The following is a 23,471-nucleotide window of genomic DNA, read 5'->3' on the forward strand; positions in this document are numbered from 1 at the left end:
ACAAAAACTCAAAAAGTTTTTTTAGGCGTTCACAAACGTTCGATATGTGCCCCTTTAGTGATTCGGCAGACATCAAGCCGATAATCAAGTTCCTCCCATACTCGGCGCAGCATGTCCCCATCAATGAGGTCGAAAGCATTGTTGATGCGAGCTCGCAGTTCTGGCACGTTTCTTGGTAGAGGAGGTTTAAACACTGAATCTTTCACATCACTATGCGTGAAACATGCCCGCACGCGTTCAACCGTTTCTTCGCTCACTGCAGGCCGACCCGTTGATTTCCCCTTACAGAGGCATCCAGAAGCTTTAAACTGCGCATACCATCGCCGAATGGAGTTAGCAGTTGGTGGATCTTTGTTGAACTTCGTCCTGAAGTGTCGTTGCACTGTTATGACTGACTGATGTGAGTGCATTTCAAGCACGACATACGCTTTCTCGGCTCCTATCGCCATTTTGTCTCACTGCGCTCTCGAGCACTCTGGCGGCAGAAACCTGAAGTGCGGCTTCAGCCGAACAAAACTTTATGAGTTTTTCTACGTATCTGTAGTGTGTCGTGACCATATGTCAATGAATGGAGCTACAGTGAATTTATGAAATCGCTTCAATCATTTGTAATAGCCCTGTACTTTGAGTAACCTGAAAGGTGTGATCAGATATGTCATTTGGTAACAACGATGAGCGGCAATGCCAAGCATGCGGATCAGTTACCGAATAGGAATAGAGTGTTTATCTGAAAGGAATTCCGAAAACAGCGTAAAGTCTGCAGTACAACGAAACGTTCATCCTGGAATTAGGGAGGAAAAAAATGGTTCTGAGCACTATGGGAGTCAACTGCTGTGGTCATCAGTCCCCTAGAACTTAGAACTACTTAAACCTAACTAACCTAAGGACATCACACACACCCATGCCCGAGGCAGGATTCGAACCTGCGACCGTAGCAGCAGCGCGGCTCCGTACTGGAGCGCGTAGAACCGCACGGCCACCGCGGCCGGCAAGTAGGGAGGAGGCACATAATACAGTGCCAGAACAAAAGTGAATACACCTGGAAAGACGACGTCAGTATTGATCTTGAAAGGGTACAATACCGCCCGACATTGAAAATAGGTACAACATACTTCATTATTTTTGTCAGAACAACACTTTTTTTTTTCTAAAATAACTCAATTTCAATTAATACAGCGAAGCCGGATACCAGTGTGGGAAAGAATGACAATTTATTTATTTAATTGATCACATGTGCACTCCCACAAAATAAATCCCTATATCCAGTTTGGTGAGATCTTTTGAAATGAATGAATGTAGGGTCGTCTGCTAACCACAGATAGTAAATGTGAATATATGATCATCTTTGAGTCGATCCTTTGGCCACCTTTGGTGGGACCAAAGAGATGAAATTTACCTGAGCTTTGAGCGCCTGAAATGTGGCTGACCAATACGGTAGCATGGTCTTCCCCCACCTCGAGATAGGTTCGAAAGGACCTGGAGAATGGCCATATTTCGGCACTCTGCCGCTGGATCTTGTGCTGTTAAGACCTGTTTTAGTTGTGCTCCGTAATGACGAAAGAGTGGAGACATGGTATGCATGTGGAATATTTAAGAGTAGTTTGAAATAATAATTTCTCTATTTCAGGAACTTTTGTGGGGAGAATTAAATGTCAGGCAGGTAATATTAATGGGATTGTAGTAATCTTCGGAAGTGACCAACGGTCACAATGAAACCACGTGTAGCAATAAGTTGAAGTACTTAAGTTAAGCTGAATTACTAGAGTGTGTACAATAAGTTGAAATATTTAAGAAATAGCGTGTGTACCATAAGTTGAAATATTTAAGAAATGGCGTGTGCAGGACTTGAAATTAGAGACGAGTACTTCCACGTGGTGAGTACTGTGTGAGTCTCAAACTGTGTATGAGACAAAAGATAAAGAGAAGTACTCGTCCGTGGTATCAGTTGAGGACTCGCGTGTGTGATGAATACGTACTTAATATTACTTTGCGTGATATGATTCCGTGTGCCGCTAGATTCAAACTCTGAGAGAGAAGCAAGGTGAGTCGGCCGTCTATCCAGCAACGCCACTTGGCTTGCATTGCACAGGAAGACGTGCAAATATCTCCAGAGTTCATAGTAGGAAAGTAGAATTACAAAGTGAGGCAGTGTCGTGTGAAACTGGGATAAATACTAATTGAAGTGGGAAAGCTGAAAGTGATAGTGTTGTGAGTATTTAGTGTTTGTATTCCATGTCGTAGTGTGGTGTATGTCTTGTAATTTGGGTATGTGTGGTTTGCATGGGAGAGTAGCAAGGTAGTTTCAAAAGATTTGTGGGTTATGCTTGTTCCTTCTGTACCGCTCGGTCTGGAGGATAGTTTCGTGATGATGACTGTGAGAGTTGAAGTATGAGAAATAATAAAAGATCCACCATCCTATCCAGAATGTGCACTGTAGCATTAAATAATTACGAGACCATAATATAGAGATTCACCAATGTAAAGCCATGCCCACTGGGCGGAATTTTTCACGTGTTATTGTTGTAGGTTATAGAATTTGTGTGTTTAGGTTATAGAATTTATCGGAATAAATAAGATAGTGAAAAGAAAAAGATTGGTGGACTTTTACTTCGAATTGTATGTTGTCATGATGTCCCGAATTTATAATGTGTGCGCCATTCATATTCAGTGCGGTGGCCACGTGTTGATAAAAGCCGTTAAATAAAAGACATAAAGAAAATGTGGTATTGCCAGTGCGTAGTGAACAGTCTGAGTTCTGTAAATCACTGATAGTCAGATGTGCGTTTCCGTTGCGTATTATTCATACAGGAGCATAATTTGTAACTTAATTGTGAGTACGAGAGTTCATGTTACTCGATAAATAAGAATGAATCCACTCGCTGGGCAGACCACTCATCTTGCAGGCCTGACTGCTTGATGCCACAGTATGAGCAAGGCATGTGGGTGCCTCTCAATCTGATGACGAGATATTCCACCTGAGGGTAGTAAATGTAGTCAGAACGTTTTCAACGTTGTCCACTGACAGGTGGTGTAGTTGCACAGCTACCAGAGCATCATCTGTGTCCACCCTTTAACAGGGAATGCCCATAGCCAGAAGGTATAGTCTCGTGTAGACGTGTGAAGCAAACAGGCAACCATGCCACGGAGACGCACTCGTGCTTCCTGTAACCAAGTGACCGAGTCTGATGGGGGCCGGACTGCGGCCTTAAGAGCGGCCGGATGGTCCTTTCGGAGAACTGCCACCCACGTTCGACGTGCTGCGACAGTTGTGCAACGGTACTGGTATCAGTGGTCACGTGAACATCCCCACACCCGCAGAGAAGGTTCTGGATGTCCATGCAGTACAGACGCCCGGCAAGATCGTTATATTGGAAGGGCGGCAGTGGCAGATGGTACAGCTGCCACAGCACAGATAATAGGGCTTGTGAGCCCAGATGTGACACCGCGAACTGTAATTGACGGTGGGACACAGGTCACGCACACCTCTATCCTGTCTTCCACTTACGCCACAGCAGCGACGTGCAAAGTTTGACCGACGACGTCAGAGATCACCTGGAAGATGGACTAGCGTGTTTTTTTTTCATCAGTCTACTGACTGGTTTGATGCGGCCCGCCACGAATTCCTGTCCTGTGCTAACCTCTTCATCTCAGAGCACTTGCAACCTATGTCCTCAATTATTTGCTTGACGTATTCCAATCTCTGTCTTCCTTTACAGTTTTTGCCCTCTACAGCTCCTTCTAGTACCATGGAAGTCATTCCCTCATGTCTTAGCAGATGTCCTATCATCCTGTCCCTTCTCCTTATCAGTGTTTTCCATATATTCCCTTCCTCTCCGATTCTGCCTAGAACCTCCTCATTCCTTACCTTATCAGTCCACCTAATTTTCAACATTCGTCTATAGCACCACATCTCAAATGCTTCGATTATCTTCTGTTCCGGTTTTCCCACAGTCCATGTTTCACTACCATACAATGCTGTACTCCAGACGTACATCCTCAGAAATTTCTTCCTCAAATTAAGGCCGGTATTTGATATTAGTAGACTTCTCTTGGCCAGAAATGCCTTTTTTGCCATAGCGAGTCTGCTTTTGATGTCCTCCTTGCTCCGTCCGTCATTGGTTATTTTACTGCCTAGGTAGCAGAATTCCTTAACTTCATTGACTTCGTGACCATCAATCCCGATGTTAAGTTTCTCGCTGTTCTCATTTCTACTACTTCTCATTACCTTCGTCTTTCTCCGATTTATTCTCAAACCATACTGTGTGCTCATTAGACTGTTCATTCCGTTCAGCAGATCATTTAATTCTTCTTCACTTTCACTCAGGATAGCAATGTCATCAGCGAATCGTATCATTGATATCCTTTCACCTTGTATTTTAATTCCACTCCTGAACCTTTCTATTATTTCCATCATTGCTTCCTCGATGTACAGATTGAAGAATAGGGGGCGAAAGGCTACAGCCTTGTCTTACACCCTTCTTAATACGAGCACTTCGTTCTTGATCGTCCACTCTTATTATTCCCTCTTGGTTGTTGTACATATTGTATATGACCCGTCTCTCCCTATAGCTTACCCCTACTTTTTTCGTAATCTCGAACAGCTTGCACCATTTCATATTGTCGAACGCTTTTTCCAGGTCGACAAATCCTACGAAAGTGTCTTGATTTTTCTTTAGCCTTGCTTCCATTATTAGCCATAACGTCAGAATTGCCTCTCTCGTCCCTTTACTTTTCCTAAAGCCAAACTGATCGTCACCTAGCGCATTCTCGATTTTCTTTTCCATTCTTCTGTATATTATTCTTGTAAGCAGCTTCGATGCATGAGCTGTTAAGCTGATTGTGCGATAATTCTCGCACTTGTCAGCTCTTGCGTGTGTATTCGACTAAGAAAGCAGATTCTGTCTGCACGCAAGTGACTCTGTTTTGTGTGCACGACGTAGACCTTGGGCGCTGTCTCGTAGGGTGGTCTGGGGTGAGATAAACTACAAACCTCGTTCACCTTTCATGTTTCTGGATTCGGTTCCTGCAACAGGAAGGGTATGTGTTTTTGAATCAGGGTAATGCTAGTCCACACACTGACCGTGAATCAATTCCGGTCTTGTACTATGGGGAACTAGACGTTACTCGTGCGACTCATCAGCCTATTTGAACATTTAGATTTGGGAGGCATAGCGTACCCCAAAACAGTAATCACCACCACCTGTACGACCGACTGGATGCTAGTGTCAGCGCCTGCATTGCCGCCCGTGGAGGCTACACAGCACACTAATACACTCCTGGAAATGGAAAAAAGAACACATTGACACCGGTGTGTCAGACCCACCATACTTGCTCCGGACACTGCGAGAGGGCTGTACAAGCAATGATCACACGCACGGCACAGCGGACACACCAGGAACCGCGGTGTTGGCCGTCGAATGGCGCTAGCTGCGCAGCATTTGTGCACCGCCGCCGTCAGTGTCAGCCAGTTTGCCGTGGCATACGGAGCTCCATCGCAGTCTTTAACACTGGTAGCATGCCGCGACAGCGTGGACGTGAACCGTATGTGCAGTTGACGGACTTTGAGCGAGGGCGTATAGTGGGCATGCGGGAGGCCGGGTGGACGTACCGCCGAATTGCTCAACACGTGGGGCGTGAGGTCTCCACAGTACATCGATGTTGTCGCCAGTGGTCGGCGGAAGGTGCACGTGCCCGTCGACCTGGGACCGGACCGCAGCGACGCACGGATGCACGCCAAGACCGTAGGATCCTACGCAGTGCCGTAGGGGACCGCACCGCCACTTCCCAGCAAATTAGGGACACTGTTGCTCCTGGGGTATCGGCGAGGACCATTCGCAACCGTCTCCATGAAGCTGGGCTACGGTCCCGCACACCGTTAGGCCGTCTTCCGCTCACGCTCCAACATCGTGCAGCCCGCCTCCAGTGGTGTCGCGACAGGCGTGAATGGAGGGACGAATGGAGACGTGTCGTCTTCAGCGATGAGAGTCGCTTCTGCCTTGGTGGCAATGATGGTCGTATGCGTGTTTGGCGCCGTGCAGGTGGGCGCCACAATCAGGACTGCATACGACCGAGGCACACAGGGCCAACACCCGGCATCATGGTGTGGGGAGCGATCTCCTACACTGGCCGTACACCACTGGTGATCGTCGAGGGGACACTGAATAGTGCACGGTACATCCAAACCGTCATCGAACCCATCGTTCTACCATTCCTAGACCGGCAAGGGAACTTGCTGTTCCAACAGGACAATGCACGTCCGCATGTATCCCGTGCCACCCAACGTGCTCTAGAAGGTGTAAGTCAACTACCCTGGCCAGCAAGATCTCCGGATCTGTCCCCCATTGAGCATGTTTGGGACTGGATGAAGCGTCGTCTCACGCGGTCTGCACGTCCAGCACGAACGCTGGTCCAACTGAGGCGCCAGGTGGAAATGGCATGGCAAGCCGTTCCACGGGACTACATCCATCATCTCTACGATCGTCTCCATGGGAGAAGAGCAGCCTGCATTGCTGCGAAAGGTGGATATACACTGTACTAGTGCCGACATTGTGCATGCTCTGTTGCCTGTGTCTATGTGCCTGTGGTTCTGTCAGTGTGATCATGTGATGTATCTGACCCCAGGAAATGTGTCAATAAAGTTTCCCCTTCCTGGGACAATGAATTCACGGTGTTCTTATTTCAATTTCCAGGAATTTATTAGTGTTTCAGCATGGGTAAATACCGGTGCTGTTCGTCTGTAAACGTAATCATTTCATGTACACCATATTTACTGTTGCTACAATAAATCTTGAGTAAATTAGAAACTTCTAAAAGAACGTACTAATTTATTTCGGCAGTGTGTATTACTTCATTTACGACAACGATCGATCGATATGTAGCAAAAATGGTGCTACATCTCGTTATTGGTCCCACAAGATATTTCTTTGCAAACGCATCAACCTTGCAATAATTTTTAAGTGAAAGATTGTTCAACTTTTCATTACCATTCTGTTGCATTCGTAGATGACGGCCATTACATTGAGTTATTGATTGCATTTCATGATCATCCGGCTGAAAAGATATTGCACTAACGTGAGCTCGTTAGAGGAGCTGAAATTTGCTACTGGATGTCTGAGGTAAGTGCCAGAACTCACAGAGTGAAAAAAAGCTAAATGATATACACAGAGAGGCCAGTGTACCAGACCACGGGACTAATTCCCTCATTGGTTCCTCGCCTCCATTTAGACAACGGTAACCGACCTCCGTTCACCTGCCATAAGACCTGATTATTGAAACTGGTAATAGAGAATAAAATTTATACTGAGGCGCAATTAAGTTTCAGGCGTCTAGGTGATCGCGAGTATCTATGCGCTCTTCAGCCAAATTAAAACTAAGGTATAATAATCATTTGTGGATACGAACCGCACGACGTAATTTCAGGATACCACATAATTTAATGTTCAAAAGCTATCGCGTTGCATTTTAGTAGGCATTATTGCGGCTGTAGCAATGAAACTGTATCACAGTGGCCAAAATTAGTAATTAAATCAGGCTCCACTTACGATCCAAAAATCAGGTTTCCATTCCTCCGGGATATTCTCGATTTTTGTCTACCAAAAACGCTATGATAGTCTCAAGTTCTGCGATTCTTTTATAGCATAATAAGCGATTATGGAGTTTCAGCTGCGAGTTGCCGACATACTGCTCAATGATTCTAATGTTGATAATTGAAACGCTGCCGACAGGTGTTGTTGATATACCTCGAGGGGGGCAGTTGAAAATGTGTGCCCCGACTCGACTGTGTCGTCGGTGGCTGAGAAGGATACAACGACGGCCATGTAAGCAGGGGATCCCGTGTTCGAGTCCCGGTCGGGGCACACATTTACAACTGTCCCCATCGAGGTATATCAACACCGCCTGTCAGCAGCTAAGGTTTTCAATTAATTATCATTTATTATAGAGAAGCTGCACAGTCATCAATGGCTCAAATGGTTCAAATGGCTCTGAGCACTATGGGACCAAACATCTATGGTCATCAGTCCCCTAGAACTTAGAACTACTTAAACCTAACTAAGGACATCACACAACATCCAGTCATCACGAGGCAGAGAAACAGTCATCAATGGTATCTGTTCTTTCGAGAACAGTTACTATCTTCATAGATTTTAATGTTGTTGCCAGATCATTCCCCGCGAATACTGAAGTTTCCTGAAATCGACGGTGGCCGTTTGTTTCTTCATTTCAGGGATATTTTTCATAGGTGCTACTCCTGCATTCCTCTGCTTTAAACCAAATCGAATTCGGCGGCCACAATGGCATTTAACAATCAGTAAAACCACGCGTTCACTACATCTTCATTAAATAAATCGTGTATGTACCACATACATTTTCGAATCTAAGTTCATCTTAAGACCGTGGAATAAGTTTCCAGTACAAAACCTCTCACTGTTATTGTTACGGCATAAACTCAAGCGTGGACACGCCAGTCGGGAATGGCATGGGAGAGACGGCTGTGAGAAGAAGTTTGTCAATTGTACGCTGACCGGACGTCCCTCCAGGACGACAACGTGACAGCAGCGGCCCCTATGTGAAGATGACTTAAGCGCCGCGACCGACTTAGATAGCAGCTTCAAGAAAAGCGACTTGGATAGCAGCGTCAACGATAGCAACTTCGTTAGCAGTTCAAGAAAGACATTTGTCAATTAGAGATGAGCAGTCACTGCTAAGACTATTTCATATGTCGCCCTTTGCTTGCGACACATCCGTGCAATTGCCAAAGTTAAGTAATGTAATTTTCTTATTGTAATAAAACTCATTAATGCGAGTTATTTGATCGGTTGTCTAGAGAACCGAATAAGCAGGATTCCAAGACACTACAAGATTGACGACGAGGCTGGAAGTAAGAGTTATAGAAGGTTTTTGTGATGTTTTAGCTCCCTTGGAACGGTCCCGAAAAAGAATGGATAACAATGGGACATAATCCAGTTTCAGGTCTGTATCTTTTGAGGCAGATGATGATTTTCGACGATCTTCGTCAGTTAAACGGGTTGCTCGAAGTCTTCAAGAGCCCATTTTCCTTCTTTTCAGGTGCCTTAAGGGGCTTAGTTCTCTCAACTGTTCCCACTGTACGACTGCGCCGCTATCGGTTTTATGAATGATCGCGTGTATCTTTCTTAAAACTTTGCTCCTACCCTGATTGTGTACATACAGGGTAGAAAAAGACGAGGAATAAAAGGAATCAAACTTTTATGAACACTACAACTTTAGCGACTGAGAAAGCAGTGTTCCACGCAATAAAACCACACATCTTAAAGATAGAAGCACATTACAGACTTACTTGGGGAAGAGGTTTCAACAATCTTTTTGTAGCATATTAGATGTTACAAAAGACAGACCCATTAAGAAATTTCAAAACGAGAACTTCCTCAATTTGATCGTCTGTTTAACATAAAGACTTGATTTTTCGCGTCACTACTAATGATTTCACCGCGCATGATCGCAATGGGATTCCTCCTTTCAATCATGGCATAACTGCCGAAATGGCAGACATTGAGATACCTGACTAAGACTGCCAATAGTCAAAAGAAAACAGTATAATATGAGATATCGATGAGGTTCTACACAGATAATACTCCTTTTCTAGCAGTAGTTTATCATAGGTCGCTGGAGCACTGAAGGGAACCTAGTAACTGGAATAAAGTTCGAGTCATTCCCGGTTCCTAGTATGGTCGTAGGATAAATATACATAATAATAGGCCAATATCGCTCTAATCAGTCTATTACAGAATTTCCGGACATGTCTTATACTCACGTATTATGACATTTTTGGAGCAAGCAAATCTTCTCTACAAAAAATCAACATGAATTCTGCAAAGAGAGATCGTGAGAAACTCACCTCGCCCTGTACGTCCATGAGAGCCATAGCGCTGTAGACATCGGCGCCTGGGTTGAGGTCGCGTTCCTTGACATTTTGATGTGGTTACACTTTGTTGCTTAGCGAAACAAATATCTTACGACCTTTGTTTGAGTTCGTTCAGGATTTTCTTACAGCTAGCAACCAGTGAATGACTGGCTGTGTATAGGGACATTTTTAAGGTTGCCAACAGCGATGTGAGGGTGCCACCGAGGATGTTACTGAAGTGGGAGGCCTTAGAGTGCCCCTTTACCGTTTTACTCACCCATGTGTCAATGTCGCCCACTCCCCCTCTCGATAACGCCACAAAGGGCGCGAAAGCGCTGAAAAAGTACAAGATTTCGTCAAACTGTTTTTAAATGTCTCCAGTGTTTCCACCCAGTACACCAGAGCAATAATTGCATTTGTGCTACACTCCACAGGGGTGCGATCATGTTCAGTTACTTTTCAGGCCACGATGTTCTTAGCGAAGGGTGTGCCAGGGGGTGCCAGCAGCGTTAAAGGCTGTCAAGAAGGTGGTGGTTTTAGTCATCGCAATGCGAACTGTCATCTTTGACCGCGATATGCGTGAGAATAGACGCGTCAAGGGAAGGGCGGGAAACCCATCACGCCACGTCCTCGACACCTCTACATCTACATCTACATCCATACTCCGCAAGCCACCTGACGGTGTGTGGCGGAGGGTCCCTTCAGTACCTCTATCGGTTCTCCCTTCTATTCCAGTCTCGTATTGTTCGTGGAAAGAAGGATTGTCAGTATGCCTCTGTGTGGGCTCTAATCTCTCTGATTTTATCCTCATGGTCTCTTCGCGAGATATACGTAGGAGGGAGCAATATACTGCTTGACTCTTCGGTGAAGGTATGTTCTCGAAACTTTAACAAAAGCCCGTACCGAGCTACTGAGCGTCTCTCCTGCAGAGTCTTCCACTGGAGTTTATCTATCATCTCCGTAACGCTTTCGCGATTACTAAATGATCCTGTAACGAAGCGCGCTGCTTTCCGTGTCGATTCCGAGCGGCGGTTTGTCTGAAGTGTTTTCCTCGGCCTCCCACAAGAAAACTGCATGATTTCAACGCTGGGCGCCGCGGTTCTGATCGCCACCGAGGAGGCGTCAAGAGACGGGGTGAAGTGTAGGTAAGACGAGCTCTGACGATCTTCCCGTCACGTGACACGCCCACGATGATGTTCACAGAAATGCGGTGCGGTGAAGTTTGGTGCAAATGTGAGATCATTAACCAACCTTACACCTCAAACGAGCTTATGAACTCTAGCCTGTTTTTCTCATGTGTCGAGACCTCACTGTTTGAAGTATTGGCCGGCCGGAGTGGCCGTGCGGTTCTAGGCGCTACAGTCTGGAGCCGAGCGACCGCTACGGTCGTAGGTTCGAATCCTGCCTCGGACATGGATGTGTGTGATGTCCTTAGGTTAGTTAGGTTTAACTAGTTCTAAGTCTATGGGACTGATGACCTCAAAAGTTAAGTCGCATAGTGCTTAGAACCATTTGAAGTATTGCTAGTTCGATGCTGAAGCTGCAAGGCACCACGTTTTTGCACCGTTACAGGGGAAATTTGTAGGCACCTTTGAGCCCAATTTCGAAATTCTGCGTCGCACTGGGAATTTCGAATAACTGACACGTTAATGGTGTTGGTCGGTGCATGTTCAGAATCTCAGTGAGTGTTTTGCAATTAACAGTATCAAAACTTCGTCTAATTCTAGTAATGTTAAACGTTGGTTTACCTGGTTTATGCTTTATTAAATGTAATATGTGCACATGTCATATCACAAAGAAATTAGAGGACATAATTAAAACAGTTGCTCATAATAATGGATATAAACCCACAATAATAGAAATACTCCACAACAAAATGCAGACAAAAACCACAGATCCATTTCACAGCAGTCACTTCAAGCCAAATCAGTATGCCACTGAAACCAAACCTACTACTCTCCCATACATAGGCCCATTTTCATACCAAATAGCAAACTTATTTAAAAAGAAGAAAAATATCACAATCAGCTTTTCCAGAAATAATAAATTACAACAAAAAGTAATCCATGGTGTAAATACCTCCAAAAGTCCCTACCGTAAATCAGGAATATACAAACTCAAATGTGATACATGCCAAAAATTCTACATTGGACAGACAGGCAGAAGTTTTGAAATTAGATACAAAGAACATATTGATACTTTAAGACTTGGTAACTTGAACAAATCAGCTTTGCAGCCCATATTGTTGAAGAAAACCATTCAGTGGCAAACATTGAGGACAACTTAAAAATTTGCATCTAGCAGAAAAACGAATCACTGTGAATATATTAGAAGAATAATAAATACACACACACACACACACACACAAACAGCACCCCAGACTATATCCTTAACGAAGAAACAGAGTTAGCTAATACCCCTTTCCTGAAAAATTTTCAAAAATTACTTTCCAGCCTCCAAAGCAAATAGTATTAGTACACCTATCTGCAGATCAAGTAGCAAATTTATATGTTACTATCATTCTCATGATCCTAAATGTAATTAAATAATATACCATTTTACCTATGCAGTATCAACTCAAAAATGCAATATGTCTGTACTAGTGTAAAAAGCATTACAGTTGCGTAAATGAATATATGATCCTTTCCAAACATAGGACATCATCGTCAAATGTTACGATATATCATAGCATCTGTGATACTCATATGTTTGTAAGGTCTTTGTATGTATCAAAACATGTGGTGCATGATAGAAATCTTCTCAGTGACAAATCTAAAGTGCTCAGTGAGAACAATTTACGTGTGCAACAATAAGAATGCAGTGGAAATGCATTTACATCTATTGCACGAATGTTATGGAAACGAACACTCCAAACCGACGTTTCACGTAAATCACGTGCAACGAAAATCTGTAACGCAACCATCTGTGTGTAGTGTGTATATAATTATGTATTATTTATATTTTAGGATAATTAATCTGTAAAAAACACACTACATGTCATAAAGAAAGCGTGTAAACCGTCTGAGGATGAATCACAACGAATCGCAACCGGTAACGGTACCGTTTGAATAAAGGAACTGAAAGTAAATTTGTGGCTGGTTGCTGTCCTAACACCATCAACATTTGTCTTCAAACAACAGCCACGGTCTCCATCATGTCATCATATGACAAAACTGCAATAATCAACATTATCCAAGCTTTCAACTTTACAGGGTTTATTGGTATTTGTGCTCTGCACACAGCAATACGGATATTTTGTGCGACTTGGGCAGTAGCAAAGTGCGATTGTTGGATACTCACAGACGTCGACGGCGCGGGCGGGTGGCGGAGAGGCGAGCAGCAGCAGCAGGAGCATGGCTAGGCCTCTGGCTGACGCTGGGGGCGGCGGGGGCGGAGCTCGCGGCCGCATGGTGCCGCCGCCGCTAGCCGGGGCCGCCGCCTCCACTCGGCCGCCGACACTGCCTCATCTGCAACACGCCGAGCGAGACAACACTCTCAACAGCTGGCTAGCTACACAGCGTCCACCAGCGCACTCCAACGCCTGGTTTCATGCAACCCCACATAACATACCTGTCATACACTTCCATCTTCATGACAATTCTCGGCTACACGCTGCAGGAGCAATAGCACACCACTGCAGCGTTTTCGATGGGAAGCGTTTGATCGTCCACGATACAGCCCGGACTTGGTTCACCTTGGGTTTCATCTCTGTTCACATGAATCCCTGGTTGTTGTTGTTGTGGTCTTCAGTCCTGAGACTGGTTTGATGCAGCTCTCCACGCTACCCTATCCTGTGCAAGCTTCTTCACCTCCCAGTACTTACTGCAACCTACGTACTTCTGAATCTGCTTAGTGTATTCATTTCTTGGTCTCCCACTGCGATTTTTACCCTCCACGCAGCCTTCCAATACTAAATTTGTGATCCCTTGATGCCTCAGAACATGTCCTACCAACCAGTCCCTTCTCCTTGTCAAATTGTGCCACAAACTCCTCTTCTCCCCAATTCTATTCAATACCTCCTCATTAGTTATGTGGTCTACCAATCTAATCTTCAGCGTTCTTCTGTAACACCACATTTCGAAAGCTTCTATTCTCTTCTAGTCCAAACTATTTATCGCCCATGTTTCACTTCCACACATGGCTACACTCCATACAAATACTTTCAGAAACGACTTCCAGACACTTAAATCTATACTCGTTGTTAACAAATTTTTCTTCTTCAGAAACGCTTTCCTTGCCATTGCCAGTCTACATTTTATATCCTCTGTACTTCGACAATCACCAGTTATACAGGTACTGAAAACCATAACGAGAGGAAATGTCACATACCAGCTGTACGTCCAAAGGAACAACAGTGACGAGCCTAAACATCATGACCGCTGCCAACTATTTGTGTGAAGTACAGTATAAAACTAGTTTCACTTTGTAATTTATGTAATGGCCTTTTATTTCTACCCCATTTATTTTCAAACGGATCATCTAATGATGAGTTACTAGGGCGCCAAAACAGATAATGAAATGAGACAATCGTATTTTAATGTTACCATTTGGGTGAATTAGGTTGAGAGACACAGGATAATGCAGCTGCCCCGACGGCTCGATTTCCTGCAACTCACAACGCCTTCATATACCATGTGCAGCCGGCCGCGGTGGTCTAGCGGTTCTAGGCGCGCAGTCCGGAACCGCGCGACTGCTACGGTCGCAGGTTCGAATTCTGCCTCGGGCATGGATGTGTGTGATGTCCTTAGGTTAGTTAGGTTTAAGTAGTTCTAAGTTCTAGGGGACTGTTGACCCCAGATGTCAAGTCCCATAGTGCTCAGAGCCATTTGAATTTTACCATGTGCAAAATTTACAAATTCTCCCGCTCGCTACGTCCAAACCATTAGTCCTACAGAAGAAATAAACAGGACCTTTTTAGTAGGAAATTTGATGTACTTAAATCTTGTACCAGGATAAAGTTTCGCTACAGGCTGTATATAACTCGAAAACTGTGGCCTCCAGCGAAAAGACATGCCAGTACAAAATTTAACTACATTAAATTACCTAAAAAATGTCCTGATCATTTCTTTTGTTGGACTAATAGTATCGGCGTATTGAGCAATAAAATACTAAAATCTCATTTGTGGTTTTGAAGGCATTCCAGGTTGCGTTACACCGACCGGTAACGGTAGCTGAATTACACTGTATAGTAAGAAAGTTAATACAGGGTGTCCAAGGTGGAATAGTCAGTGTTTGGACATATGATAGGAACGATCATTCGAAGCAAAAAGGTCCACTAAACATGGGCTCTAAAAAGAAAACCTTAGAAGCAACTAGAACTAGCTCATTTTCGTTACTGTAAACATACTATATCTCTTTCACTGAAGAAATGCTCATAGCTTTTAACGTATGCATTTTAGAGCTCATGTTATACGTTTTGCCTCGAATTTCTCCCGGGACACCCTATATAGTAGGTATCTTTGATCCGAATAACAGAGGTTCAAATTGCTACACATGAAGATTTCACACCTTATTGAATGTCGAGGGTAAAGGATGATGTTCAATTCCGTAATCTTGGTTAATAGTCTATTGCCTGTAAGTATAAAGCTGACACGGCTATCTGACGTATCCTTCTCACTTCTAGACTATTCGTCGCCGACAATCGTCGTAAGATTCATTTATTCTGTTTCTTTGGAAAATGTTTCAAATTATTTTTAGTGACGTGTAGAGGGTCGAAATGCAAAATGATTTCAGGTTGGTCAAAGATTAATTTTAAGTGTACAATCGATTTATTAATCTGTTTGTTTACATCTAACCGTGTGTGTCGGAGGGTACCTGGAGTACCTCTATCGGTTCTCCCTTCTATTCCAGTCTCGTATTGTTCGTGGAAAGAAAGATTGTCGGTATGCTTCTGTACGGCTCTAATCTCTCTGATTTTATCCTCATGGTCTCTTCGCCAGATATACGTAGGAGGGAGCAATATGCTGCTTGACTCCTCGGTGAAGGTATGTTCTCGAAACTTCAACAAAAGCCCGTACCGACCTACTGAGCGTATCATATCCGTAATGATTTCGCGATCACTAAATGATCCTGTAACGAAGCGCGCTGCTCTCCGTTGGATCCTCTCTATCTCTTCTATCAACCCTATCTGGTACGGATCCCACACCGGTGAGCAGTATTCAAGCAGTGGGCGAACAAGTGTACTGTAACTTACTTTCGTTTGTTTTCAGACTGCATTTCCTTAGGATTCTTCCAATGGATCTCAGTCTGGCATCTGCCTTACCGACGATTAATTTTATATGGTCATTCCATTTTAAATCACTTCTAATGCCTACTCCCTGATAATTTATGGAATTAAGTGCTTCGAGTATCTGACCTGCTATATTGTAGCTAAATGATAAAGGATCTTTCTTTCTGTGTATTCGTAGCACATTACACTTGTCTACAATGAGATTCAATTGCCATTCCCTGCAGCATGCGTCAATTCGTTGCGGATCCTCTTGCATTTCAGTACAATCTTCCATTATTACAACCTATCCATATACTACAGCATCATCTGCAAAAAAGCCTCGATGAACTTCCGATGTTATGTTATCCACAAGGTCTTATATATATATATATATATATATATATATATATATATATATATATATATATATAGTGAATAGCAACGGTCCTACGACACTCCCCTGCGGCACACCTGAAATCACTCTTACTTCGAAAGGCTTCTCTCCATACATTCTGCGTTCTGTTATCTAGGAACTCTTCAATCCAATCACACAATTGGTCTGATAGTCCTTATGCTCTTACTTTGTTCATTAAACGACTATGGGGAACCGTATCAAACGCCTTGCGGAAGTCAAGAAACACAGCATCTACCTGGGAACCCGTGTCTAAGGCTCTTTGAGTCTCGTGAACGAATAGCGCGAGCTGGGTTTCACACGATCGTCTTTTTCGAAACCCATGCTGATTCCTACAGCGTAGATTTTTAGTCTCCAGAAAAGTGAATTTACGGTAAAATCAAAACCATAAAGATAAAATATGCTCACATAAGGAACAGAGTACGGATGCTTTATGTCAGGAATGTGACACCAGGTAACGCAACACTGCTGCTAGACTAATGAATGTCCAGACCGAGAGCTAAAATAAGGGCTCAGTTCAAGAGGAAGGAAAGAGAGGCAGATAAGGAGGCAGAGAGGGAAAGAGAGGCAGATAAGGAGGCAGAGAGGGAAACCGCTACTCACTAATAAGGCCAGACGAGGAGTGGAATCTCCTTTCACAGAGCACGCGCACACAATACGGAGCGACCAGGAACGCATCCTATCTGCAGGAGCTGGCGGTGATCGTCGCGACAGACGCAGTGAAACCCCGCATGTGCCCCCACAGTGGCTGGCCCTACTGCACGGCGGGCTACATCAGCGAAACACGAGTCGGCCGCTCGCTGACACAGCACGCGACACAGAGGGGAGGCGCGGAGTCACGCGCCCTCCAGTTCCCTCCCCTCCCTCCTCTCCCAGGACTCCTTGGGGAGGAGCTCATTACCATCCATGCTTTTAGTCTAGCGGGGAAGCTTCAGTCACGTGAACACAGTACTTTTTACGTTTTTATCCAATGATGATTCTCTCAGTTAGGCCGGTATTATACTATCAAATTTCTTTGTCAAAGATTTGATCAAAGACGTGATCAAATATTCCGTCATCATATTTTTCGTCAAAGTTCAAGTTGGTTGACAACAACAACTTGTTATTAAACCGCAGCAGTTGCATGTATCACAATTGCACTGTATGCACCTGTGGGAGAGAAGCGCTGGGGGGGGGGGGGGGGGGGGGGAAGGAAACATACCTGGGTGAAGCCGTGGGTTTTACGACGACACGATAAAAGCATTCAACAAAACGTGTTACGTGAGCTTATAGTGGAGGACGTCAAGTCGTACATCAATTACTTAACAATGGATGAGCATACATTTCAGCATGTGCTCAGTGAAGCGTATCCTCATATCACAATAGCAAGAACTGCTACATCTGCAGAAGACAGGCTCACTGTAACACTCCGATTCCTTGCTACAAGAGAGGGTTGGGTTAGGTTAGGTTAGGTTAGGTCAGGTCAAGTCTCCAATCTTCTTAATCTATTTTTGTATTCAGAGTGCCTCACGTTGTAAAGCTCCTCATCAGCTTCATACATCTCTATTAATTTTGTAGTTTTCGGCAACACTCCAATTGTATTTTCCGGCAATGTTTATAAAAACACTACATACTAAAATGTAGACTTTCACGGCCGTAAATATCATGTCCATTATAATTATCCGAGATGTTATGCCGTGGTCGGTTGATGAATTCTGTGTCGATTCCCAACGTTTCGTCTCCGACTGCGGGAGACATCTTCAAGGGGGTCCGTAGCTCAATGGAAGGTCCAACACACCCACTGGCTCGCTACTGACTGACTGTCAGTAGCGAGCCAGTGGGTGTGTTGGACCTTCCATTGAGCTACGGACCCCCTTGAAGATGTCTCCCGCAGTCGGAGACGAAACGTTGGGAATCGACACAGAATTCATCAACCGACCACGGCATAACAGTCCGGATAATTATAATGGACATGAAAAAACACTACAGACGACAGAACGCTGCAGCGATGCTAGCGCTCCATGTGGTAACATGTCACATTACAGTGAACAGAAGACAAGCGACTTCTTGATCAAATCTACAGCGAGGCCCTAGATTTATTCAAATATTGAACGACATTTTACAAAGTTCCCTATGACACCATCAAATATCCTTGACAAAGATTTTTGACGAAGATATTTGACAAAGAAATTTGATAGAGTAATACTGGCCTTAGTAATGAAGTATCGTTAACTCACAGGGAGAAGAGGCAAGTGCCATAACCCGATTTCCCCGAAATTTCGGCCAGTGGAAGACCGGTCGAATTAAGCGTGTCTCGGCTTATCCGAGGATACTCGAACGTTTCTGAGACAGCAATGTCAACGTTTTTGATGTACTTTAGATGTCTTTTAGCGCGCCAGGGTGACACTGCACCCCGTATTCAAAATCCGCTTATTGTTTTATTTCAGAATTTTATTTATCTACCCAAGTCCGCAGAAGGTTACCGCAGGAGTGTCCCTCATCAAGCCAGCCGTGGTGGCCGAGGGGTTCTAGGCGCTACAGCCTGGAACCGCGCGACCGTTACGGTCGCAGGTTCGAATCCTTCGTCGGGCATGGATGTGTGTGATGTTCTCAGGTTAGTTAAGTTTGAGTAGTTCTAAGTTCTAGGGGACTGATGACCTAAGACGTTAAGTCCCATAGTGCTCAGAGCCATTTGAAGCATTTGATTGCAGAAAATTGTAATGAAAAGAAATCTGTCACATCAAAAGTCCAGAAAATGGAAATGACGTTACTCTTAACAAAAAACGTTTACAACAAAAAGAGTCTCTAGTGGAACTGCAAAATACGACACTACACAACAGTAATTAAACCCGAAGCTCTCTGCGCATCTGAGACACTAAATCTTCAACACAGAACACCAAAAGGGGAATTAGAAGTGAAAGAACGCAAAATAATGAGGAGAATCCTAGCACCAAGAACTAAAGATGCAGAAATATATAAAAATATCTCCAAAATAACGGACACAATGTGCATGAGAAGAATCCAATTCATGGGGCATTTAGAAGGAATGGAGTCAAACAGGTGAACGCAGAAAATCCATACATTTTTAAAGAACAAAACTACAAGACCGAACTGGTACAAACAGACGGAAAAAGACCTGAGAGAATTCGGGTCTCCAAATCTACATGACAGAAATGAAATTAGAAAAATCACAAACACACGGGGTTTTCAGGAAGAAGAGAGAAAAACCAACCGACATACGTGGTCTACGAAACGACAACTAGCCCCTTCGTTGCTTATGAAGGAATGCTGGGCAAACTGGAAGGCCAACATACGTTGATTACGCGTGGTCCTAAGTGATCAATCCGCGAAGAATAAGAAGAAGAAGAAGAAAAAGCACTATGAGTCTTTGGGCGAGGCATCTATCATCATCGCAACAAGATTCCGAAGATTTCTCCGATCTTCCGCGTGGCGGGCGGCTGCACACATTTGGGCCTTTTGCTATGTTGGACACTTTTCATTCGGTGTAACTGATGGATCACAGTAAAACGCCTTGGTGCTTAACTTGACGTCTCTGTTAGCAGTGCCGATACACTCTCCACCAGTTGGTGTGTTCAAAGGTGTGAGCACTTTGGGTTCCTCGCCGTCGAACAAAAGCCATTAATAGCAACGAACGACGATCTGCGAGCAATTGCTTGCGCCTTACGAGGCTAACCGTGACAAGGTTTTGGCGAATGTCGTCGCATGCGATGAAACAAGGATTCACCACTTCGAACCGGAAACAAAACGGCTGTCAATGGAATGGATTTAGACCATCTCTCCTCCGAAGAAAAACTTCAAAGCCAAAACGTCAGCCGGTGAAGCCACGGCGACGGTCTTCTTGAGCTCTGTAGGGGTTCTTTTGTTTGATTTCCTCCCTCATGGTGCAACTACAGGGTGTTTCAATAATGACCTGTATATTTGAAACGGCAATAAAAACTAAACGAGCAGCGATAGAAATACACCGTTTGTTGCAATATGCTTGGGACAACAGTACATATTCAGGCAGACAAATTTTCGAAATTACAGTAGTTACCATTTTCAACAACAAATGGCGCTGCGGTCTGGGAAACTCTATAGTACGATATTTTCCACATATCCACCATGTGTAGCAATAATATGGCGTAGTCTCTGAAGGAAATTACCCGAAACCTTTGACAACGTGTCTGGCGGAATGGCTTCACATGCAGATGAGATGTACTGCTTCAGCTGTTCAATTGTTTCTGGATTCTGGCGGTACACCTGGTCTTTCAAGTGTCCCCACAGAAAGAAGTCACAGGGGTTCATGTCTGGCGAATAGGGAGGCCAATCCACGCCGCCTCTTGTATGTTTCCGATAGCCCAAAGCAATCACACGATCATCGAAGTATTCTTTCATAAAATTAAAGACGTCGGCCGGGCACCATCTTGCATAAACCACGAGGTGTTCGCAGTGTCGTCTAAGGCAGTTTGTACCGCCACAAATTCACGAAGAATGTCCAGATAGCGTGATGCAGTAATCGTTTCGGATCTGAAAAATGGGCCAATGATTCCTTTGGAAGAAATGGCGGCCCAGACCAGTACTTTTTGAGGATGCAGGGACGATGGGACTGCAACATGGGGCTTTTCGGTTCCCCATATGCGCCAGTTCTGTTTATTGACGAAGCCGTCCACGTAAAAATAAGCTTCGTCAGTAAACCAAATGCTGCCCACATGCATATCGCCGTCATCAATCCTGTGCACTATATCGTTAGCGAATGTCTCTCGTGCAGCAATGGTAGCGGCGCTGAGGGGTTGCCGCGTTTGAATTTTGTACGGATAGAGGTGTAAACTCTGGCGCATGAGACGATACGTGGATGTTGGCGTCATTTGGACCGCAGCTGCAACACGGCGAACGGAAACCCGAGGCCGCTGTCGGGTCACCTGCTGCACTAGCTGCGCGTTGCCCTCTGTGGTTGCCATATGCGGTCGCCCTACCTTTCCAGCACGTTCATCCGTCACGTTCCCAGTCCGTTGAAATTTTTCAAACAGATCCTTTATTGTATCGCTTTTCGGTCCTTTGGTTACATTAAACCTCCGTTGAAAACTTCGTCTTGTTGCAACAACACTGTGTTCTAGGCGGTGGAATTCCAACACCAGAATAATCCTCTGTTCTAAGGAATAAACCATGTTGTCTACAGCACACTTGCACGTTGTGAACAGCACACGCTTAGAGCAGAAAGACGACGTACAGAATGGCGCACCCACAGACTGCGTTGTCTTCTATATCGTTCACATCACTTGCAGCGCCATCTGTTGTTGAAAATTGTAACTACTGTAATTTCGAAAGTTTGTCCGCCTGAAAATGTACTGTTGTCCCAAGCATATTGCAACAAACGGTGTATTTCTATCGCTGCTCGTTTAGTTTTTATTGCCGTTTCAAATATACCGGTCATTTTTGAAACACCCTGTATCAACACTGAAGTGTACCGTGCCATCCTCAAGAAATTAATGAAACGGCTTCACCGCGTTCGTCACCACAAAAATACAAACGAACTTTCCCTTCCCCACAGACAACGCAAGGCCTCATACAATGTGCACCCGCAAGTTCACAAAACTCTGTGGCCCCGAGAGGAGCTCACGTAACTTCACTGGACCGCTCTTCGTCATCTACCCTACGGCCCGGATCTCGCACCTTCCGACTTCCCTCTGTTTGGCCCAATGAAGGATGCGTTCCGTGGGAAACTCTACGTGAATGATGCTGAGGCTACTGATGCAGTAAGACGGTGTTCCATCATCGACCAGTGGAGCGGTACCATGCAAGCATACAGCCCCTTCCAGTATGATGGCGCAAGGCCGTCGCAGTGAACGGAGATTGTGTTGAATACTAGTGTTCTGTACCCACAGCTGTCCAGAATAATATCGTGCAATGGAGTCTTGAATAAAACCAACCTGCTTCCCGAAAAAAAATAGTACTTGCAGTGGATCCTGATGCAGTTTAGAATTCCTGTGCGATGGTCTGGGTAGAAGTCTGCCTATTACACATTACGACCCTCTTCAACTGTCGGCGGTTTCTGTCAATCAACAGACGAGGTCGGCCTGTACTCTTTTGTGCTGTACGTGTCCCTTCACATTCCCACTTCACCATCACATCGGAAACAGTGGACCTACGGATGTTTAGGAGTGTGGAAATCTCGCGTGCAGTCGTATGACTGAAGTGACACCTAATCAGCTGACCACGTTCGAAATCCGTGAGTTCATTGGAGCGCCCCATTTTGCTCTCTCACGATGTCTAATGACTATTGAGGTCACTGATATGGAGCACGTGGCAGTACGTGGCAGCACAACGCACCTAATATGAAAAAGTTTGTTTTTGGGGGTGTCCGGATACTTTTGATCACATAGTGTAGTATATTTAAGAACTCGCGAGAAGGGCGATCCTTCGTGGTGAACCGAGTTATTTCTAGCCGTATGGAAACTGAGAGAAAACGGAAGTTTGTTCCCTTGGGTACACGTCGGTTTCGGGTTGAGTCTTTTCGGTTTTCTATGCTTTTGTTACCCCGTAGTGAGTATACAACTGCTCAGTACAGAGAGAACATAAATTATGATATGGTGCTCTAGTAACGCTCTGTACCGTGTGTGATGTTTAGTGAACGAGTCTTGGCGAAGTTTTCAAAGAGAACAATAAATTTCTTTTATTGCGAACAAATTAGGGTGTAGCGATTTTGCGCGATCTTTCCCATGTTTACTTTAATCTGTACAATACTCCTGCTATTAGCAGTATTGTATGTTACAAAAATTTGTTTCCATGGGAAAGACTCTCAGCTACGGGCAGAAGTACATTAAATTTAACAGGACATTATGACAAAACTTCTTACAACATGCGCATCCGTATTTGGGACATAAAACCAGCCTACATTTATCTCATGAGATAAATATAGGCTGATATCTCATGAGATAAATATAAGGTACCAGATTTTCACCAAGTTCTGTATTTCGAATATTGATGGCTTGTAA

General features: G+C 44.5%; 1 protein-coding gene across 1 annotated transcript in view; it reads right to left on the reverse strand.

Moving 5' to 3' along the window:
* Nucleotides 1–23,471, reverse strand: part of LOC126187578 (discoidin domain-containing receptor tyrosine kinase B-like) — a 435,420-nt gene that overhangs the window by 260,612 nt on the left and 151,337 nt on the right. The window contains exon 2 of the mRNA XM_049928745.1: nucleotides 13,181–13,347. Within this exon, the coding sequence (XP_049784702.1) occupies nucleotides 13,181–13,289 (109 nt within the window). The 5' untranslated portion in view covers nucleotides 13,290–13,347. The remainder of the gene's footprint in view (nucleotides 1–13,180; nucleotides 13,348–23,471) is intronic.

Source organism: Schistocerca cancellata, chromosome 5, assembly GCF_023864275.1.
Source record: "Schistocerca cancellata isolate TAMUIC-IGC-003103 chromosome 5, iqSchCanc2.1, whole genome shotgun sequence".
NCBI lineage: Eukaryota > Metazoa > Arthropoda > Insecta > Orthoptera > Acrididae > Schistocerca > Schistocerca cancellata.